The 24,476-nt window shown below is 37.9% G+C and overlaps 1 protein-coding gene across 4 annotated transcripts in view; it reads right to left on the bottom strand.

Moving 5' to 3' along the window:
- Window positions 1-24,476, bottom strand: part of GTF2F2 (general transcription factor IIF subunit 2) — a 170,355-nt gene that overhangs the window by 124,821 nt on the left and 21,058 nt on the right. For all 4 annotated transcript variants that reach the window (XR_004299226.1, XR_004299227.1, XM_032402985.1 and 1 more), the window contains exons 3-4: window positions 22,121-22,139; window positions 20,371-20,515 (exon numbers count right to left, since the gene is read on the bottom strand). Coding sequence is in view for 2 of the 4 variants with exons in the window: in XM_032402985.1 (XP_032258876.1) it covers window positions 20,371-20,515; window positions 22,121-22,139 (164 nt within the window). In the remaining 2 variants the exon portion in view is untranslated. The remainder of the gene's footprint in view (window positions 1-20,370; window positions 20,516-22,120; window positions 22,140-24,476) is intronic.

The following is a 24,476-nucleotide window of genomic DNA, read 5'->3' as shown; positions in this document are numbered from 1 at the left end:
TGGTCAAATTAAATCTGCTCAACCCACATCACGTTACCTGTTTTTCCTCCCAGAGTTCTTGAGGGTCATGTGGTAGTACTACAAAAGTATTTTGTAAGACACCGTACAGATGTTTTATTATACATTTACTTTTTTAATTTTAATTCCACAAATGATGTTTTTACAGGCTAAACTTCTCTTTTAGATAGTGAATCACACTGCTTTTCAACTGAAACTATAGTTGGGAAATACAAACACCCCACAAATCTCTACCGTTGAATTTCTTAATTCCCTAACCAAATAAGCTATGAGATTCCATTCCTAAAATGCATCTGGTACCTTCAGGAATATTAAGATTCTCAATCTGGGAACTGTTTTTTTTTTTCCCCCTCCCCTAACTTCAAATGAAAAGGAAAATCTATAGCATTCCAATATGATTCCTTATTATTCGCTTAAGAGGTATACAATATCAGAATGCTTTGTAACAGCCATTCAGGACCCCCAAATTACTTAAACCTATTTCTTTTAGTTTTGTCTAGACTCCCAAAGCAAGAACTACAGAGCACATTATCATTCTGTCCTGTGTCCAAAGAAGTATAACTTGGCTTTTTAATCATGTCTTCACTTCTTTGCTATTCTTTCTATGGCAGGAAAGACATGGACAGAGAGAAAGGAAACTGGTCTCTAGTTCTATTCTCAAAATCATTCAGAGTACCTCTGCTACCTCAAAAAAGAAAACTGGACTTAAATCAGGCAGTCTTAAACCCAAAAGTTGTCAGGGATGGGGTAGGTAAAATAAGTATATGAAAAAACAAGTGAGTACGAAATAAGGAATAATGGCTACGCTACTAGTCTGGCCATCTGAAGAATGAATGCCCTGCCGAAAATCAACAATATGCATTAAAAAACAAAAAGCAAGCCAAATAAAATAGGACTGCAGGATGGATTTACTTTCTTACCCCAGCACTATTTTAGTAGCCATAACACACACAGATTCATGAGTTATACTCCTGAGTTCACTCCTAAACTTGATAATCCTTACACACTTCCTCTTCTACCTTTAAAATTAAACCCAAAGAAAAGAACCATGAGAGCCATGTTTTCCAAATTAGAGAACACTACATCTGGGAGACAGCACTTTCTTTTTTTTTTTTTAAGATTTTATTTGACAGAGACACAGCAAGAGAGGGAATACAAGCAGTGGGAGTGGGAGTGGGAGAGGGAGAAGCAGGCCTCCCGCTGAGCAGGGAGCCCGACGCGGGGCTCGATCCCAGGACCTGGAATCATGACCTGAGCCAAAGGCAGCAGCCCAACAACTGAGCCACCCAGGCGCCCCTGGGAGAGATCACTTTCAATAGAACAGAGTTTGCTAGCCCCTGTTTTACTCTAATAATGAACCACCATCTTTGAATATGCGGTCCTAAAACATCTTTGGTCTAGTACTTAAAACTCCACCTACAGTCTATGACTTTTTATTTTCCCAATATACTCTTTTATCTGTGCAGCAAAGTCACTATCTTTAATATCAGATTAGTAAAATGAGTTCTCTTCCAATCAATATCTCACCACACACACACTCTCTCTCTCTCTCTCTCTTTCTCCTCCTATTCAGAAATGATCTCGGTCAAAAGGCAAGTCTCCTCCTCCACTAATAATGTGAGTAAATTACTATTTAAACAGCACTCCTTCTAATTCTATAAATTTGGCCAGTACGATTCTACTGGCTGAAGTAGCCGTGTATGTACCACTCTCCAATGATACATAAACCATGGGACAGACGCCATCTCGTGCTGCAGAGTCATTCTCAGGTTCCCAATAAACATAGGGTGAGCTTCTGGGGAAATCCGAACCAAATCAGGGATAATAAGATGTAACTCTACAGTTACTGTACTCTACAGTTAGAGTAGACCCTAATCCAAATGACTGGTGTCCTTATAAGATGAAACCTGGTCACAGAGACACACAGGGGTATACGTGCACAGAGGAACAACCACGTGAAGAGGCAGAAAGAGGTGGCCATCTGTACATTAAGGAGCGAGACCTCAGAAGAAACCAAACATGCTGGCACCTTGATTTTAGACTTCTAGCTCCAGAACGTGGTGACAAAACAAATTTGTTGTTTGAGCCACTCAGTCTGTCCTTGTTGTTATGGCAGCCTCAGCAAACTAATACAATGTGATTTAATACCTATAATTAACTTTTTTGAATCAACTAAGAGATCTGGTAGATGGATTTTTAGAAAAATGTTTTCTTCTTGCACTTTGCTAATAAAAGTTTTATTGAAATATAACTTACATCTAAGAAAAGTACCCAAGTCATAAGTTCGTAAGCTTTAATGAATTTTCACAAAGTGAACACATCCCTGTAACCATCACTCAGTTCAAAATATAGAACATTGGCAGCTGTGCTTTGATTCTGAATTCATGCATTCATTAAAGAATTTTCTATACAATCTCTTATATATACTGAGGAACCTTACTTCCTTTCTAATAATTGTTTATTTTAGCTTTCAAGCATAAGTCTTACAGTGCCACAACCACTATTATTTAGAAATACTGCAATATTAGAAATCCTAAACTTCCTAAGGACTAACATGTTTAAAATAAGCAAATCATGGTTCTAGCATTTTAAAATTTTACTTATTTTTCTTCTTAACACAGACTATGGTTATCTTTGTGAGACAGTCTGGTAAACTTACCATTATACAGGCTCCAATTAATTTTTCTTTCTCCCACTTAACATATTTTAATATTTTTTTCTGACAAGACTTAGAAGCAAGTAAAGGCTTTGGGGGAGGTGAATGTCAGCTGAATCAGTGATGCAGTTAATTTATGTGAATTACTTTTCATGAATTTTATAGTCTTGGAATGAAATGGTTTCTCACAAATGATAGTTTTTTCAGCTAATGAGGCACTGTGTATACAGAATATTTTCCCCTTCCAACTGTCTTCCTGAGTAAAGTATTCAGTGGAGAAGTTCTATTGCTTTGAAGCAGTTATTTCAAAAAGCTGGAAATAGAGAATCTGCATATATGAAAGATAGGAGGCTGAAGTGAGAAAAAGAATCAGAGGTGGTATCTAACAGCGCCTTCTTGAGATCGTAACAAGAGTTCATGGAGGCTTTGGGGACGTCCAAATGAACAGAGGGGCAGGGATGAGAGGACATGTTTACCCAGTGAGACTGAGTCCCATTAGTGGGACTAATGAAAGCCTACTGAAGGCAGTAGCAGCACAGTCAGTCATACTGGATGGGAGCAGAGACGGGGGGAAGATGATGATGGGTCAATCAGAATGTAACAGGCAGCTGACTGAGACGGCAGTAGAAACAAGCAGTGACAGGGGAGAGAAAGCAATGTCGGCAGTCACACAACCATGAAAAACACCAATGTGTTCTAAAACTACATCTTGGCTTCCTCTTTTAAATCTTCCTGAACCTCAGTCTTAGAATATTTGGGTCTATTAAAATATGCTTTATGTGCAGCGTCCCTAGGAATCACAGTAGGGTTTAAAACCATTTGGATGCACAGACACATAGAAAGCTGAGGATCAAAGAACAAACACATCAGTGCTCCCACAAAAATACATGTTTATAAGTGGTAGGTTGTGAAGTATGGCATTAAGTAACTTAATAAGAATTATAATACCACATTTGGCCCACAATTCTTTTAAAAGGTGGGGTATATGTCAAGGTTATCTCTATAAAGACATCATTTTCACTTTCTGAGTAAAGACAGAGCTACAGTTTACTACCTCTATCTTGGTTTGGATTCTTCCAGAAGCTGACTTTATAAAAAGGTTTTAGGGCGCCTGGGTGGCTCAGTTGGTTAAGCGACTGCCTTCGGCTCAGGTCATGATCCTGGAGTCCCGGGATCGAGTCCCACATCGGGCTCCTTGCTCAGCAGGGAGTCTGCTTCTCCCTCTGACCCTCCCCCTTCTCATGCTATCTCATTCTCTCTCAAATAAATAAATAAAATCTTTAAAAAAATAAATAAATAAAAAAATAAAAAAAAAATAAAAAGGTTTTAAAGTTCATGTAATTTATTTGTGAGATGATCCCAGGAAACTTTGGAAGAGGGCTGGGGAAAAGAGACAGGAAGAAGAAATGAGTTAATAAAGAGATGAGTTTAGAAAATTGGTACCAGCTACCTATCACTGTGGAAAACTGTTCTTGCTGCAGAGCTCTATAAGACATTGTAGGACATGTGCCCAGAGGGGACATGAGGGTTAAGGGAGCTAGGTATTTACCCACCAATTCCTGTCAGATACTGGTTGAGAGTGGTTCTCAGCGTGAGTGTTAATATCCTAGCATTTCTGACTTGTCCTTCAGGAGGGCAGAGTGGCTGGCAGCAGAGAGAGAGCTCAGACAGAGACACAGATGTTGACATTTAGAAGGTGGCCAGCATGTACAGAAATGGCAAGGGCAGAAAGACTATGGGCAGACACTGAAAGCATCCATGGTATTTATGCCACAATCCCTAATCCATGGGATTGTCGGCAATGTCGGCAGTCACACAACCATGGGAGTCTGTTCCTAACTCGGGAATAAAAGAAAAATCCTTCATTTAGAGGCTGCAGAAAAAACTGCCCTAAATCACCAGGCGTTTTCCTTTGCTGAGCAGTATAGGTGTTCCTCTCAAGAAACTGTTTATGGTACGTAACAAGTTACATAGTAAGAAAAACTTACCAAATCCTCATAAGCAGTAAGGTTTCTGTAGTTATATAAAAGAAACCAAAACTGCGGGGCGCCTGCGTGACGCAGTCGGTTACGCAACCAACTCTTGGTTTTGGCTCAGGTCATGATCTCAGGGTCACAGGACTGAGCCCCACATTGGGCTCTGCACTCAGTGTGGAGTCGGCTGGAGCTTCTCTATCCCTCTCCCTCTGCCCCTCCCGCTCATGCATGTGCTTGCCCGCTCGCTCTCTCACTCACCCTCTCTCTCTCTCGCTCTCTCTCAAATAAATAAATAAATCTTAAAAAAAGAAAAGAAACCGAAGCTGTAAACAACTCTGCATGGTGTGTTGTTTTTCTGTATGAGCAGAGAAGGGTATAACTTCTAACCATAAAATATTCTCAAGACAAGACTCTTTTAGAGAGGGAGGGGGAAAATGTGAACACAGAATGTGTCTGTAGGGGTTTTTGCTCACTTCTTCTCTTGGAATAGCTAATGATACAATATAAGCAAGGAACTGTGGACTGATACACATACATAGAGCTTTTTTTTTTTTTTTAAGATTTTTTTATTTATTTGACAGACACAGTGAGAGAGGGAACACAAGCAAGGGGAGTGGGAGTGGGAGAAGCAGGCTTCCCGCAGGGCAGGGAGCCCGATGCAGGGCTCGATCCCAGGACCCTGGGATCACGACCTGAGCTGAAGGCAGACGCTTAACGACTGAGCCACCCAGGCGCCCTATAGAGACCTCTTAAAAAAATAATAATAATCAGCTGCATTTCTTTTCAAACACAGCAGTCTTGCAGAGCACGCTGGCTCTCTTAGTATTTCACCTCTGGACAGGCCACAGTTGTCTAGTTCTAGCATCTGGTAAGAACATGGAAGAATGAGTTTTTCTTTCAGAACTTAAAAATGTTCATTAAGTTGTTTTGCATTAAAGACATATAAACTGATCTGACTTTCAAGAGATTTTAAACTTAACCTCAGAGGTCTCTCTATCCTTCTTGCTCAATTTATTTTATTTTGCAAGTAAGAAATATTGTAAATTGAGGTTTGTATACAAACTGTATATAATGTCCCCACTGTTTATACTGACATATAGTGATACAGTCCCTATCATATTAACTATCTAAATTAATGAATATTTTTTATTCCATTCATCATATAAATTCTTATACCACCTGCTTTTATTTTATTGTTAACCTTTGTTTTAAAAGCCCTCTATTCTTTAGAGATTGGTCATATTGCATTAAAATTTTCTTCTTCATAAATGCATCCATTTACTAATGTTAACTATATATAATCTGAAAATAATCCAAATACATTCAGTAAACACAGCTCAGGAACCCCCCCCCCATCAACGACGACACAAGTTAGACATCAGTGCCTCAGTACAGCTCTAGAAATGATTTCTTTTTTGTCTTTTTTTTTTTAGTTGACACCCAATGTTCTGTCACTTCTTTATCAGCCAAATTCCTTAAACAGTTCTACAGAGGGTGCTCACGCCTTCATAGTAATATAAATGACTTGATGAATCGTATTTTCTCCAGTGGTACCTTTACAAGTGAACATTGTGAGCTGTGCAACTGCAAACCACTGTGATTTCAGATAGAACTGAACCATACATCAGAAGAGGGGAAAAAATCAAGGAACGTTGGAATTTGAGCATGACAGCTCCCACTGACTAGATCTATGATGATACTGGAATTACTGGGGTTTTTTTTTTTTAAGCCCTGCACTGGGCTCTGTGCTGAGCGAGGAGCCTGCTTAAGATTCCCTCTCCCTCTGCTCCTCTCCCCCCTCCTTTCTTTCTCTCCTCTCTATAAATCTATCAATCAGTCAGTCATCCTGTGAGATACAAAGGGCAGCGGCTGTGGTATAGCTGAAACAAGATTAACTGTACTACTTCTCTACTACTGTATATGCTTAAAATTTTTCCACAATGAAAACTTAAAGAAAAAAATGGGGATGGGGGAAGGGGAAAGAAAGTTTATTTTTCTTTCCTGGTAAGCTTTCATTATTATTCTTTCTTTCCTTTTTTTTAGAGATGGGGAGAGGACAGAGGAGGGGGGTAGAGGGGGAGGGAGAGAAAGACTCTTAAGCAGGCTCCATGCCCAGCACAGAGCCTGATGCTGGGCTCCATCTCACGACCCTGAGATCATGACCTGAGCTAAAATCAAGAGTCGGATGCTTAACTGACTGAGCCACCCAGGCGACCGTTTCCTGGTAAGCTTTTACCATGAATAGCCCTACAGATAATTCTGCTCTACTAATATACTAATATATAGGTGAGAAATCAGCCACATTTCAACTTTATATTGCTTTTTCTCTTTACTAAATATGAATCTTTAAGCTTAAAGAATTAAATCAAGCTTGAATTAAAGTGGATGAGGTAGGAGGAGACAAGCCATATCTTTCTTAAATGTAAGAACTTTTTCATGAGCAATAAAAAGCCATGTGTAAATCACCGTATTTTTTGGCTCTAAGAGTTTTCTTCAGTCAGAACTTGTACAAAGAAAAATGTGCTTTTGTGATCATGGTAAACACCCCAAACTGTTTTAAAGAAGTAATGTGACAAACAATGGCTAGTGAAAAAATATAGTACTTAAGAGTAGATTTTTAAAAAAATCCATATAAAGATAAAACCTCAAGGGTAGTCTCCTAAAAGCAAACAAATTTCTTCTGACACAATAAGAGAAGAAAAGCAGCAGGAGGAGAGGGAGAGGAGGAGGAGGAGAACAAAAACAATTACTGGGGAGGTAAACAGGTTTTGGTCACTCCTGTTGGCACCTTCAAAAAAACCCCGTTTATTTTATGACTTTAACATCACCAGTAGTTATATCAAATAGCTTGTCTGCTAAAAATAAAAATAGCTTCTCTTATATGAGACCATGGTTTCTCATCCTTGGCACTACTGACATTTTGGGCTGGGGAGTTCTTTGTTGTGAGGGGCTGTCCTGTGCACGTAAGATGTTCAGCGGCATTCCTGATCATTAGTTAGATGCCAGTAACAGTCAGCTGTGACAATCAAAAATGTCTCCAGAAGCTGCCAAAGTTGCCCCCAGGTAGGAACCGCTGCATATAAAGATATACACCTAGAAAGCAGCAGATTAAAAATACATTCATAATCTGCAGACAATGATTAGACAGATTATTTTTGTTTCTGCAAGGCAAATCCAATAGGGAATTTATGAAGGAACTGAGGTTTATAGTAGGTAAAACTATTTATCACTGTGATAAAAAAAAACAGTAACAGTGATACATAGCCTTATAGAGCCTGGGGAGGTAAAATTTAACAGGGCAATGATGGGGGAGGAGTGCAAATATGTATGAATAAAGTGAACTTAATATCTTTTTACATAAGTAGTTTGCTCTTAATCACTGAGAGCATGTTAAAAAATCTACCATAAATCCCTCAAACTGGGTGGTACATACAGGATTCCTTTTATTATTCTACTTCAGTGTTTGTGTAAAATCCAAAATAAAAGTTAAATTTCTTCCATTCTCTTTCTCCCTTTTTTTTTTTTTTTTTTTGATGCTGCCTTTTAATCACAAAACTGATCTTGCATTTACACTGAAAACAACTAATATGAGGATCAAGGGCACAAGCTTATAAGCTGCACGAGGTTAGTCAAGTTATATCCTATGTAAACCCCATTTCTCTCATCAATAAAATAACAATGGTACCTACACCTCACAGGTTCATTGCATGAAATAAATCAAATAATTCATGTAAAGTGCTCACCATAGTGAACAAAATATGTCTCAGTGGGTTACCTATTTCTGTTAGCTATCACTGCTTAATGATAAAAGATATAAATGCTGTAAATATTTACACCTCGATAAGATGTTCCTTCAATTCTTCCAAATCAAATAGCTACGAAAATATAAAATGACACTAGGCACTTTGTATCATGGTCAGTGTAATCAAGAATATAGTTCAAATGTAGGCTTCAAACTCATTTTGGTAGCCCTTCCTATTCTGTTATGATGTAGCTTTTTGTCAGCACTGGGTACCCTAAAAGTGGGACTAATGAGACTGTAGGGAAAGGGGCTGCTACTTTTTTTTTTTCTTACATGGAAGCCTTCAGTACTCTATCCATGTTTATTTTTAAATATATATGCGACTTGCATCTTATTTCTACTGGACAGTACTTTTCTAAAAAATAAACTCTACCCCCAGCGTGGGACTCAAACTCACAACCCCAAGATCTAGAATCACATGCTCTACCGACTGAGCCAGCCAGGTGCCCCTCATATTCTTTATTTTGAAAATATGTATAAGGGGGTGCCTGGGTGGCTCAGTCATGATCCCAGGGTCCTGGGATGGAGTCCCATGTTGGGCTCTCTGCTCAGCAGGGAACCTGATTCTCCCTCTCCCTCTGCCTGCAGCTCCCTCTGCTTATGCGCGCTCACTCTGTCAAATAAATAAATAAAATGTTTAAAATAAAATGAAATAAAATAAGATAAAAACATGTATACGGGCACCTGGCTGGCTCAGTTGGTGGAGCATGCGACTCTTGATCTTGGGGTGGTGAGTTCGAGCCCCACACTGGGTGAGGCGCCTACTTAAAAAAATAAAAATTAAAAAAAATATGAATTGCTTTTTAAAGTAATAAATTTTAAAGTCTCAGATTCTTTTTTCTGTGGGGAATTACTGTATTAGTACTATTACCATATCAACAGAATACAGTTTCAAGCAATAAAAGTATAAAGCCAACCAAGTAATGTGTCTTCTCTTTCTATAATGAGAGGCTGAGACAGAGAAAGAAAAATCAGCTACACTGCATTTTCTCCATTTTAAATTTTGATATAAGAATAACACACTTATGCTCAAAGAACTAGAGACAAAACCACGTCTCTGTGCAACAATCTTGGATGAGGTTTAAATAAAAAATAATGGCAATAAAGTTATTTGAAAGAGCCAAAGAAAATGACTTTCAAAAAATTAAGATAGTTTAAAACAATTAAGATAGTTTTAAATTAACATCGTTTCAAGACTTAGTTTTAATACCTCAAGTACTATACACTGTAAAATTGATTTTACCATATTGTATTTGTTTTGTTAAGAAGCCAAGGTCTTCCTAAGATCTTAAGTATACATGAATCAAAACAAAGAACCAACTTTAAACCCTGGAAGCTATAGAAAATCAAAAGGAAAAAAGAGAAACCTGTTCATACAGCCTATCAGTCCCTCCAGGTATAATAAAAACCTCCTAAGTTCTTCTCAACGGCTTTACAAAACAGAAAATTAGGTTTGATGATAAAAAATGAGCATCACAGAATTTTAGGAATAGGCAAGTAAAACACACAATAAAGATAAAAACTCGATGCTTTCTAATATCCTCCATAAAAATCACGAACAAGGATACAGAGAAGACAGAGGTCCAAAATAAAGTTAGTTATTTAGTAGAAATCACAACCCAAACTTCCAGTAGATTTTAGGCAATAAAATTTAAGTGGAATTTATGAATAACGGAACTGGAAATTTAGGTTACTTTAACAAATTCATAGCAATGACTAAAACTGACAAAAAGCCAAATGTATAATATTCCTTGCATAAATTATAGATCAATTCTTCTGAAGAATAATACTATAAATATTATCTAACTCATATTCAAAACATTGACAGCGTGATTACCACAATACAGATATAGAAGAGACTACATTACCAAAATAAAAAATGCATGGGTGGCAAGGCTAACACAAAATTTAAATGTCTTCTTTTATCCTTATACTTTTCACTGATCAATCAGTATTTCTCACATGGGATTGAATTTTTAAGTTTCTCATTCATAATTACTTTATTTTTTTATTTTTATTTATTTATTTATTTTTTATTTATTTGACAGAGAGAGAGACAGCGAGAGAGGGAACACAAGCAAGGGGAGTGTGAGAGGGAGAAGCAGGCTTCCCGCGGAGTGAGGAGCCCAATGCGGGGCTCCATCCCAGGACCCTGGGATCATGACCTGAGCCGAAGGCAGACGCTTAACGACTGAGCCACCCAGGCGCCCCATAATTACTTTTGATCACATAATTTATACTAAATTCCAGGGAATAAAAAGAATTCACAAAGAAACAAAAGAAACAACAAAGAGGCTTGTCAAGATACATGCTACACCAAAAAAAGCTCTATTCAATATAAGCACTGAACTTTCCTAACTGCTACAAATTTGGACGACACTACTTAAACTATCTCTAAAGAATTTTGTTTTCTTCTAATACATACATAAGTCCTGGAGATCTAATACAGTACAGGGACCACAGACAACAAAACTCTACTGCAAACATTAAACTTGCTGAGAGATTAGATTTCAAATGTTCTCAGTAATAGAGGACATGTTAATTATGTGACATGATAGAGGTGTTAGCTAATGCTACAATGGCGGTCATACTGCAGTATAAATGTATCACTTCAATATGCTGTACACTTTCACTTATACAATGTTACATGTCAATTATATCTCAATTTTAAAAATTATCCTTATTTTCTACTTTCTCCTTTCTTTTTAAGTGATAATTTCTAAAATACATTATTGTGGGGTACTTGGGTGGCTCAGTCGGTGAAGTGTCTGCCTTCAGCTCGGGTCATGATCCCAGGGTCCCGGGATGGAGTCCTACATCGGGCTCCCTGCTCAGCGGGGAGTCTGCTTCTCCCTCTCCCACCCCCTGCTCATGCTCTCTCTCTCAAATAAAAATAAAATCTTAAAAAAGTAAAATATATTATTATGTATCAAAAAATAGAATTTTGTTTTCTTCAGTAAAACTGTTAAGATTTTTGTTGTAAGCGACTGCAGACTCTCACAATGAGTCACAATAATATGCACTAAACTCCAGGACAATGGTTACCTCTGGATAGGGAGATGGGATGGGACCAGGAAAAAGAAAATGGGATGTCAACTATACCTAAAACATTTTATATCCTTAAAAAAAATATGGCAAATATCAACAGTTCCGAAATACAGCTGTTACACACTAGTTATACTATTCTCTAGTTTATTATAGGTTTGAAATATTTCATTTAAAAAAAAGTAAATCAGCCTTAATGAATTTAATTTGTGATTCCAAATCTAAATGTTATCCTTCAATTCAGATTTTTTCTTTTTCTCCTCACCTTCATCCCCAAATTATTAAATCTACAGTGTATACCAAACATGTAATTATGCATGCATACCTGAATATGAAAAGAATATAAACATGCCTTTTACTGTCTTTCTAGGCACTGAATAAAGGAACATTTTCTGCTATTAGATTTAACTTCAGAGAGTAGACCTGGCTCTGGCAGTTGGCAGAAATTTCAAAGCTGAACCAGCCACAAAACTTGGTGGCAGTTCAGGAAATACACAAAACACTAAAGTCATACATTTTTGCTTCAATCTGCTCTTCCTGAGAAGTATAAGACTGCCAGAAACTGGTATGATTCCAAATATTCAGTGGCATGGCCGTTACTCAAGAGTAAGCAAAAAATCTGGCTTTCTTACTCCTTCTACAGGGATTTTTGCACATAATGAGGAAGAGTGGAAAGCCTGGGGGCAGCCACACAAACTATGATTATCAGACTCAGGTATCTGGAAGATATTTTCTCAAAAATGAATGGAATAAGCCCAACCTTTCTTTTTCTTTCGAAGATTTTATTTATTTGATAGAGACACAGCGAGAGAGGGAACACAAGCAGGGGGAGTGGGAGAGGGAGATGCAGGCTTCCCGCTGAGCAGGGAGCCCGATGTGGGGCTCGATCCCAGGACCCTGGGATCATGACCTGAGCCGAAGGCAGATGCTTAACGACTGAGCCACCCAGGCACCCCTAAGCCCAACCTTTCAGAGAAACAACCAAGAGTATTTGATGCCATTAATAAAATTCAACTTTCAAAATGAAAATCAGCAGTTTTGAAAAATGTATACCCACCATAAGCTTGACAGCTATCTAAACCTAAAGATTTTCTTATTCAATCAGTGATGTTAATGAATGCAAAATTTGGTATTATGTATCAACATGTGGAAGAAGTGCATAACTCAGTGAACCAACATTCTCCAAATGATGGACATATGATGTAACAAAATCATGCACAGGTAAAAGATCCATTCAAAGTACTAGATAAAACCTATGGATTTTTTTTTTTAAAGATTTTATTTATTCATTTGAGAGAGAGAGAGACAGAGAGAGCACAAGCAGGGGGAGCAGCAGAGGGAGAGGGAGAGGCAGGCTCCCCGCTGAGCTGGGAGCCCGATATGGGACTCGATCCCAGGACCTGGAGATCATGACCTGAGCCGAAGGCAGACGCTTAACCATCTGAGCCACGCAGGCGCCCCCTTTTTTTTTTTTAAGATTTTATTTGACAGAGAGAAAGAGAGCACAAGCAGGGGGAACCACAGGTAGAGGGAGAGGGAGAAGCAGACTCCCCACTGATCAGGGAGCCCGATTCAGGGCTCAATCCCAGGACCCTGGGATCAAGACCTGAGCAGAAGGCAGATGCCTAACAGACTGAGCCACCCAGGCACCCCAAAACCTATGGATTTCAGTGTAACAAAGTATAAAAAGTTTACTGATCTGGTTTCAAATTCTATACTGCAACAAACCTTTAAGAAACTACCCCTTATAGAATTTTGGTGTGATATCAAAAGAATACGCAAAATTATCCGAAAATTTCATTAATTACTCCTCCCTTTTGTAACTTCATATTTGTAAGAAGTCAGATTTTCTTCAGTTACTTCAACCAAAATTAATATACCAGTATATGCAGAAGTGGACAGGGGAATCCAGCTTGTCTTTTTAAGCCAGACATTAATGTGATTTGCAAAATGCCACATTTCCCCCTAGTTCTTTCTTGAAAACAGGTTTTTTTCATAAAAATGTTACTTCCTGAAACCAAAAGTTCAAGAACCACTGCACTAAAGGGATACAAAATAATTACAATAAATTGTAAATTGTAAACAATTTTGTTTACAATAAATTATAAACAATTACAATAATAATAATTACAATAATTACAATACAAAATAATTACAATTACAATTATGATACATAAGGCTAAATAAAATCTGAGTCCCATTGCATGGTAACTAGTAATAAGCATATGGTGCAGATTTAAGCAATAGAACGTAACTCATGTCTAAAGGCAATGATAGGAAAAAAAAAAATTCAACAAAAGAAGAAACAGCTTGGGACGCCTGGGTGGTTCAGTCAGTTAAGCGTCTGCCTTCGGCTCAGGTCATGATCCTAGGGTCCTGGGATAGAGTCCCACATCGGGCTCCCTCTGCCTGCTGCTCCCCTTGCTTGTGCTCTCTCTCTCTCTCTCTAACAAATAAATAAATAAAATCTTTAAAAAAAAAAGAAGAAGAAACAGGTGTAGTTTGAACACTAAGAACCACATACACATCTAAGTAAAACTTAATCCAAACCTCTGCAAATTATACAACTAATATCCCATTCTCAACAAATGGGGGAAATGTATCAAGTTAATGTTTCCCACTAACAAAAATTCAACTTGAAATAAAAACACTACCTATATTTATCCTTCATTTACCATTCTTGCAGGATAATCCACACAAGGCACATTATAAATTATACAGTATTTCCAACATGACTGGTAATTCAGCATCTTCAAAGAGCATTCCCACAGATATAACAGTTTTCTTCAAATTCAAACTAACACATCTAAGACAAATAGGTGTTGGTATATGTTACCAAATTCAGGCTTGAAAGTAAATAAGGCAGGCCACCACCAAATAAATTCTCACATACTTCCAATTATCTCAGCTGCTAGAGTATCCAGGGAATAGGGCTTATTATAATGTGTACAGTGGTTAACCAACTGTTACAGGACACACTGCTGAACTACTCTGATTAGCAAAAAGAAAGTAAAGAAATCAACTGTGCCAAAATAAAAATATAACGAGCAAGAAATAAAGTGAGAAACAAAGAAGCCTGCTTCTCCCTCTCCCACTCCCCCTGCTTGTGCTCCTGCTCTCGCTATCTCTCTGTCAAATAAATAAAATCTTAAAAAAAAAAAAAAGTAAATCAGATCAAATCTCTATTCTGCTCAAAACCTCCAGTGGCTCCCCCTTTCGCTCAGAATAAAATCCCAAATCCTTCCGGGTTTACAAATCCTTTCATTATCTGCCACTGCCAACTCCCTTCCTCTCTAGCCTACTACTACTTATTCCTCTTCCTGTTGGCCCATCTATTCCACCCCACACTGACCTCCTTGCTATTCCTGGAATGTGCCAGGCTCGCTCCCACCTTAGGGCAAATGTGTTCCCTCTGCCTTGAAAACTCCTAGCTGGCTAACTAACTCCATATGGCTAAGTCATCTGAAGGAGTTCAAGGCTGTTCAAATACCATCTTCTCAATGGGCCCATGCTGACCACACTGTTTAAACTTGCAAGCCCCAGGGTGCCTGGCTGGCTCAGTCGGTAGAGCATTCAACTCTTGATCTCAGGGGTTGAGAGTTGAAGCCCATGTTGGTTGAGTACAGAGCTTACTTAAAAATAAAATAAAATATTAAACTTGATAGCCCCACCTTCAACCCAGTACTCCTGATCCCATTTTCTGCTTTTCTCCCAGATAATTCACCACCTTCTAGACTGCGATACGATTTACTCATTACATTTATTATTTGTTGCTGTTTCCTCTTACTAAAATGTAAGCACAATGAAGAGGCTGGGATTTTGCTCACTAAAGTATCCCAAGTCTAAATAAAAGAGGTCCTGCAAACAGTAGCTACAAATATCAGTTTGTTGAAAATGCTGCAGAGGGGTCAAAGATAATGAAAACTTAGAGCAAAAACGCCACCATGGTTCTATCAGCTCTAATCCTGCCCATCTCCTCCAATATTGTCTAACTCAGTAATGGTCTCACCACTTACCAAGATGCTCAAGCCAAAAACGCCTGGAAACCATTCTGGACTTCCCACTCACCCAATTCTCCCGATTAATTCATCACCAAAAACTGTCTACTATCTCTAGAACCGGATTCTCTTTTCCACATCCACTGCACCAATTCAAACTTTTTCATCTCTAAACTAGACTATCAAGTACACAACTGAGCTATTTTGCTTTGACGTAACCAGGACTATTTAATGGATTTTAGATAGATTATGACCAAGTATGACAGGCAGGAGAAAGCAAAGTGAAGAACAGGATATCTGAAGGCAAGAAAAATGTATTTTATCTTTACTTTCTTTCCTCCTATTCAAGGCACGCTTATCTCAAGGTCCAGCTCAAATATTATCTCCACTTTTGAAGTCTTTCCTAGTTCTTGCAATTAAAGTACTCTTTTTTCTTCTTTATACATAGCTCCATTAGAACACTTTCTGTAGTGAGTATTTTTTCCACATACCAGTTGCCCACTGAAAACAGAAGTCTAGTCTTATTTTTTTATTAAAGATTTTTATTTATTTATTTGAGAGAGAGAGAATGAGAGACAGCACAAGCAGGGGAAGGGGCAGAGCAAGAAGCAGACTTCCCACTGAGCAGGGAGCCCGACAGGCTTGATCCCAGGACCCGGGACCATGACCCGAGCCGGAGGCCGACGCTCAACCAACTAAGCCACCCAGGCACTCCAAGTCTAGTCTTATTCTAACACAGGACCTAGCATTGAAAATATCTGTTAAACAGATGAATGAACAACAACTTTTAGTCTAGAATTTGCAATTATAAAGAAAACCTAAGTTTGAACAAAGGTAGAGGTGTAAATTATTTAAAAAATCGAAGTTATTTAATTACCAATGGTAGATTAAAATACTAAACCAAAGACCCAAGGGGAAAAAAATAAAGACCAAACACATGAGGAATTTCTCCCTAGACAAGGGTAGAGAGATAAGGATACTAGCTAATAAAAATATTTAATAGGGAAATAGATTTAGAATTTCATAGAGAAATGTGGAGTAGAAAAAGGGCTAACCCCAAATAGTCCTTAAAAATAAAACATGTTCCCTCAGATAGGAATACTCAACTAGAAACAAACTGTGTTCATAAAACACTCATGAAATGCAGTTATAAGGAGACAATGTAAAAGATATCATCAGTCCCTCTAATTCCATCCCCACAAAGATACTCTAATATGTAGAACTGAATCATTAGGAAAACTGGCTCAAGGGGACCTCTCAAAAACCAGCGAAATGTATATTAATAGAAGGAATAAATTATTAAAATTAAACTCAACACACTGAACAAATGAGGTTTTAACTCTTCTTATCAAATTCTACATTTTATAGACCTATGGACTATTAAAAAAAATGAAGAGCCTAAAAAAGCAATTTTTTATAAGCTCGTACAGCTCTATGCTTGAGGGAAAACATAAAAATATTTAAGATAATGCCTGCTTTATGTATATTTCATTGTAAAATAAATGGCTTTACTCACTGTAAAATGGCTCAGTTATTCATATTTTGGCCAGTTCCTGATCAACCAAGTTAATACTAGAGTGTGGACTCTGAAGCTTTTTTGGGTCACAGACCCCTCTGAGTCTCCAATGAAAGCTACAGGCCTGTCCCACAGAAGAATATGCATACATATATATCTTTTCATTTTTTTTAAGTAGGCTCCACACCCAGTGCAGGCCCAATACAAGGCTCAAACACAGAACTGTGAGATCAAGCCCTGAGCTGAGATCAAGAGTGGGATGCTCAATAGACTGAGCCACCCAGGCAACCCTATATCTAGCATTTTAAATATGTCATGCAGTCACCGAGCCTCTGCTGTCTACTCATGACTTCCTAGAGATTCAAAGAACTCAGCTGTGGAACTGAGACCTTAAAGATTAGAAATGGCAAATGACATAGTACTCCTCCGAAAAGGAAATAAACTGTTAATTACAACTCTACAGAGCTTTCTTCTCGGTCATCGAGGCAATCAAAAAACACCGAACATAAAAATCTCTACTGGCTGAAGTTCATCAAATGATATACACACAGATGAGCTAAAATGCACGAACATGCCTTAATAAACTTGAAACCTAAAGTGTTTAAAAATAAGATCTAATATAGGGGCACCTGGCTGGCTTAGTCAGTAGAGCATGCAACACTTGATCTTGGGGACATGAGTTCAAGCCCCACATTGGGCCTAGAGCTTCCTTAAAAAAAAAAAAAAAAAAAAAATATATATATATATATATATATATATATGCACACACACACATATACATACGTGTACATATATCCATATATCTATATATCTTAAAAAATGAGATCTGAAATTAATAACAGTAATAATAATAGTTATTGAGCATTTATTATGTAGAGTGCTGTTCTGTTTTAAAAATTACTATTTAGGGGCACCTGGGTGGCTCAGTCGTTAGGCATCTGCCTTCGGCTCGGGTCATGATCCCGAGGTCCTGGGATCGAGCCCCACGTCGGGCTCCCTGCTCAGCGGGAAGCCTGCTTCTCCCTCTCCCACTCCCCCTGCTTGTGTTCCCTCTCTCACTGTGTCTCTCTCTGTCAAATAAATAAAATCTTAAAAAAAAAAAAAAAAAAAATTACTATTTATACATAAATGTAAATAATTATTATTACATTTCACAAATAAGGAAAATTAAAGCACAGAAAGGTGCAAGGAGAGCCAAAGAAAAATGACATGAAACAGAAATGACAGAGATTAAGAAGCAAACAATTCCTTATAGTGTGCAGCATCTAACAGCAACTTAGATCTGCATTTGTACTACCAGAGTTCTACAAAGCAAGAACATATTGTCCAAACTCCAGAAAAAGGATGGCAATCTTGATCCTCTTCCATATCCCTGCCAAGGTAATCCTTATAATACCATATTCACTTTGGAGTACACTATAACCAGAAATGTGAACACAAAATGTTCAAAAAGAGCACAATACTAAAGGATTTATAAGATTAAAAATGGAAGATGAATTTTGAGGGTAAAAAAATCTTACCTTTCTAAATCACTGTCCTTTGTATAATAAACCACGCGTTGGAAAAATCAGCAACTTAGTAAAATGTAAAAAAGCTCAAATAAGGTACCTTTCTCTGCAAAGGTAGTTCAAACTTTGTTCAAGGCTCTGCCTCCTGTTTACTGTCTTGGTGCCATATGCCTCTTCTCCACGGACAACCACAAAAGTAGAGAAAACCTCACAGGTTCAATAGGTCTTACTGAATATTACCAATCACAAGACAAATTTGAGTCCTTGGATACACCTATGCTATGCCCTGCATAACGTGGCATACAATAAATATTTGTTGAATAGTTGAATCCTCTCCAAGAGAAAATGAATGTGTTTAACTTTTTCTACCTCCCATAATATTACACTACAAATTACTGTAGCATCAGGATAATGCAATAAAACAAAACTGTTACCTTAAACCACATGATAGAAAAGTTATAATTTACGATTTTGGTTTTTTAAAAAGATTCATTTATTTTATAGAGAAAAAGAGAGAGAGAGCGAGCAGGGGAAGGGGCAGAGGGAGAGAAGCCCCACCGCCACCAACGTGGGGCTCCATCTCACAACTCTGAGATCATGACCTGAGCCAAAACCAGGAGTCTGATGCTCAAACAACTGAGCCACCCAGGCGCCCCTATAGTTTACCATTTTGTTACATTCTATGTCCAAGGGGGGCGGGGGGGAGACTGATTTATTTTTTAGATCAGTTTTTACAGCTCCTGGTAATCTAAGACACCACAAAAGATTTATCTGAACATATTTTTTTTAAAACAGTAACATTCTTAACATACTACAATTTTTTACAGCTTTCTTTGTAATGTTTAATGAAGATACATAATCACAAATCATTTTCTTTAGACAACCAATAAACTTAAAAAAATTTTTTTTATGGTTATTTATTTATTTGACACAGAGAGAACAAGAGACAGACAGAGAGCAAGCACAAGCAGGGGGAATGGCAGGCAGGGGAGAAGCAGGCTCCCCGCTGAGCAAGGAGCCCAATGAGGGGCTCCATCCCAGGACCCTGGGATCATGACCCAAGCCAAAGGCAGCTGCTTAACCGACTGAGCCACCCAGGCACCCCTGAACTTTTTAAATTAGATATGAGAAATTAGCACCATTAAAATGAGTTGCCCTGTTGTGTTAATAGTAATATTCTAAATTCAGGTAAGGTTAAAAATCAAATAACAATGAAAATAAACATAGATGTACGCTGCAAAAAAGCTTCCTCTGTATTTAATGCACAAACTGAAACACCTGCTTCTGATTTATTGAACTGGTAAAATATCTGAGAGCAAACACACAAAATTTACAAACTATACTTTTAACACAGAGCTTCTTGGAAGTCAAAACCAAAATACATTACAAATAGTTCATCTCTCTGCACTAAAAATGCCCTCTTAGTATCAAAACCCACAAAAGCAAAAATTTAGGCTAAAATATTCCCTAATATTAAGCAGTATTCTTTTTTTAAGCACAACTTAAAATTGCTGAATATCAATTTACCAAAACAGGCAAGTATGACCTTATCTTGGCAAAACTCACAATACTGTTTCTTCAACATCCTAGGAGACAGCTTGATGCACCACACTCTTCCATCTGCTTTGTTCTATTTCTTCATGCCCCAAATGGAAACTAAACCCTTCGAGTAATAGCCAAAATTTCATTAATCACAGGAGAGTACTTAGAGAAATAAGTAGCATGATATGAACAGAGGTAGACAGAACAACAGGTAGAGTAGCCTTGGTAATGACCTCAAAATATATGTTGAGACAGAACATCTATACAACAGGTACGGGAATCATATTAAATAATTCTATTCCCACTTACCTGATGAGCTCTCAGTAAAGACTGTTAATGTCTGTCCTCCAACACTTTGTAAGACAAACGGATGTTCTCTAGGAGTGCTGACTGAAGCTGGTTTTCCACCAATATCGTGAATATTTGCAAGATCCTCATTCAAAGTAAATGACACCTAACAGACACATTAACAAGAGCTTATTACAACAGACTTATGTATTCAAAGTATCTTTCACAGAAATTCTGATTAAATCAAATACTTCTTTAAAAATGTGAATCTTCGTTTCTAGACATTTTATTAAACATTTACCTAAAACTTTATTTTAAAAAATCCTTAATACTTAGTCATAAAAAGAGAATCTGGGGCACCTGGGTGGAGTCAGTTAAGCATCTAACTCTTCGTTTGGGCTCAGGTCATGATCTCAGGGTTGTGAGATCAAGCCTCACGTCAGGCTCCGTGCTCAGCGTAGAGTCTGCTTAAGACTCTCTCTGCCCCTCCCCACCCCAAATAAAATAAATAAATCTTAAAAAAAGAGAGAGAATATATTCCCATTTGTCAGAATAATGGGACTAATCTACCATTATAAAGATAGGAGACAGCTTTCGAATGTTTTCTCTGGTTTATGGCTGAAGAAATTCTATTTCCAAAACAGAAATAATTTTTTTTCCCTAAGGTCTGTGATTTCAAGGGATCATGTCTTGTTACATTTATATCCTTATGAATACATATACTTAAATATATATTTAAATATATAACAAATACAAACAAATATACAGCAAAATGCCTGGCACATAGAAGGAAAACAGTATTTGCTGAATAAGTGAGTATTTTAAGAGTATTAAAAAAGTAATTGTACTTAAAGGGGGAAAAAGTGAGCTATTAACTAAGAATGCTTAAACACTCCCATAAGCAGAAAATATATTTCTTTTTTTAGGTTTTAATGACTACTGTAGGAATACATGGTACTGTTTCATTTTTGAATATTTTAACAAATACAACTAAATATTTATTTATATTTTTTTAAAGATTTTATTTACTTGACAGAGAGAGACATAGCGAGAGAGGGAACACAAGCAGGGGGAGTGGGAGAGGGAGAAGCAGGCTTCCCGCTGGGCAGGGAGCCCAATGCAGGGCTCGATCCCAGGACCCTGGGATCATGACCTGAGCAGAGGGCAGATGCTTAACCGACTGAGCCACCCAGACACCCCACAACTAAGTATTTATAAAGATAACGCAACACTGAGGTTTAGAATAAAAACACATACTAGCAGTTGTTCTTTCAAAATGATTTTTAATATATACTAGATCTCCCCAAAGGAACATCACATTTTACATCAAAAGATTTATAAACATAAAATACTAATATCCCAACCACACAGGAAAGATTATGAAGCATTTGTTGAATATTTCTCTACTATGTGATAGGTACCACAATTATGTCCTGGACTTAATGGGCCAAAACCTAAAGCCCTGAAAAATCCAGACCAAATGCCTTTGCCACGCTGAAATAATGTTAAAGTATTACTGAAGCAACAATAAGCCTCACAGTACCGAGAGGGGATAGTTTAGGTCAAAGCAGAAAAATGCTAAGAATGAACAACTAAAAAGGAGTCCATTCATTCACACGAAAGTGGCATTTATGCTGTTATGTGCTCCTCACCATCAGCCACTAGTTTGATGTGGAGTTTTCCAGAATGCAAACACCACCTTCTCTTTACTATTACTAATACATAGTAAAATAATCTGTTTTAAATAAAATTTTCATAGAAATAATCTTACCTCAGTCCTTCCTTGATTCCTACAAAAGAAAGGAAAAATTTTTATTTAGATTTCATGTTTTCTTCAGATGTACACTAAGAACTAAAAGGAGTAACACTACATCATATTTACATAAAATAAGACATTTACATAGATCAACTAATATTTACCCTTGGCTCTCCTCAACTAACCTACTCATAAATCATGTAGTACAAACAAAAGTCACTTTAATCCCATGTGTAGATATTATGAGTTTGTATCACTTAACACTATTACAACCTGCCTAATATTTTAACCAAGTAATGATCTCATTACAATTCTTATCTTTATTTCTACACCCTATGTAATAGCCTAATTAAAAAAAATATATTACATATCTACTATAAGCAAAGTACTGAGTGTAAGATCTCTGTCCTCCGCCAGAAGATATAAAAATTACATCCATAACGATAAGAGATACATTTTAACTAATTTTAAATTAAGAGAGCCCAATGTGCCAAGATCAGATAGGACCCCATTTTTTCCATTTTAAGAGTTGAGAGAAAACCTGAGGTAAGTCTTGAAGGGTTCTGGGATTTCAATAGGCTGAGACGGGAATATAATATCAGAAGTATCAGCTGAGCAAAGCCACAAAGAGTCTGATCATGAACATGTAGTCACATTTGGCTGGGAGAATACAAACTAAGGAATAGTGGGAGATAAACTAGGAAGGAGAACTAAAGCTAGACCATGGAGTATCTTGAATATCATAGTACAGAGCATGGACTTATTAATTCTCAAGCAATGGAGAGCCACAAGTATCATTTGAAAAAAAAAAAAAAAAGGGTACAAAACATGCTCCTAGAAACTTGCACCAGAAAATATATATAAAATGGATATGAAGACCAGTTAGAATACTAATGTTTCTCTGTAACACCAGGCTGAGTTCCAACCTGCCTTCATTCAGTGGCTTAACCACTCATTCTATCATTAAGTGTCTACTCTACAACCATTAGGCATTGTGCCAAGTGCACGGTACAGTATGAACATAGGTCTTTATCCTCAAGAAGGTCCTAGTTTAAAAAAAGATCCAATCCATAAACAACATAAACTGGATAATAACTTTATGACAGAGGTACAACATACTGTCATGAAAATGCAGATGAGAAAGCTAGCAAAGATTAACTGAATGAGGGATGAGGTCAACAACGTGGAGGCATTACAGGTTAAGAGAGCACACAAGCAGGGGGAGCGGCAGGCAGAGGGAGAAGCAGCCTCCTTGCTGAGCAGGGAGGCCGATGCCAGGCTCGATCCCAGGACTCTGGCACCATGACCTGAGTTGAAGGCAGACGCTTAACCAACTGAGCCACCCAGGCATCCCTAGCACATTCTTTCTAACATCAGTGAATGGCAGGCAGGAGTCAAGTGGTAAAGAGCCTCTTAGGCCAGACTAAGGAGTCCAGAATCTTAAACAGAATTATTCCCGGCAGGACTTCTCAGTCCTTCACTTATTAAAATGCAATGTTGATTCTCTCTTTGTTGGGGAAGTACCTAGAAGAGAAGTGAAGAAATTCTAAGACTTCCTATAAAAATATGCATTTCCAGCTTCTCTCAAAAGACTGGAAGATTTGGCAGCAATGCCCTCCCCTACCCCCGAATTCAGCATGACAACAATCCCTTTGACATGCACAGTCCAATGAATTCTCACCGCAGTCCCTTCCCTATCACTCCTGGACCTGGTTTCTAGAGGCATTTAGTTTAGCTACCTTTCATAGGTGCTGCAGTCAAAACAAAGGCGAAGATGCAGAGAAGGCACTTGCAGAATGTTTACTGAATTGGAATGAGGCTAATGCAAAAACCCACATAAAAAGTAATGAAGGCTTGGGCGCCTGGGTGGCTCAGTTGGTTAAGTGACTGCCTTCGGCTCAGGTCATGATCCTGGAGTCCCGGGATCGAGTCCCACATCGGGCTCCCTGCTCAGCGGGGAGTCTGCTTCTCCCTCTGACCCTCCCCCCTCTCATGCTCTCTATCTCATTCTCTCTCTCAAATAAATAAATAAAATCTTTAAAAAAAAAAAAAAGTAATGAAGGCTTGAACCTGGTAATGGTAGAATGGAAGGAGGAGGACTGTGTGGCAGGGCATCTGAGCTGTCAGAACGGACAGAAGCGGAAATGACTGCAAGGAGGCAGCAAGGGGGAAAGGACTGTTTAAAGATCATGCTGACATTTCCAGTCTGGGGGATTGAAAATCACCCAGATGCAATTAGGGAACACAGGAGGGGATGACAACTTTATTTTCATATATTTATTTATAACATCATCTGAGCTGGAATGATAAGACATTGACAAACTCTGGATGAGTTCATTTTCCAGAATAAAAACTAGTCCTTGAAGACTTA

This window comes from Phoca vitulina, unplaced genomic scaffold (assembly GCF_004348235.1).
Source record: "Phoca vitulina isolate PV1807 unplaced genomic scaffold, GSC_HSeal_1.0 scaffold5, whole genome shotgun sequence".
NCBI classification, from domain to species: Eukaryota; Metazoa; Chordata; class Mammalia; order Carnivora; family Phocidae; genus Phoca; species Phoca vitulina.
The sequence above is the reverse complement of the archived record's forward strand: the minus strand, read 5'-3'. Positions and strand labels throughout refer to the sequence as shown.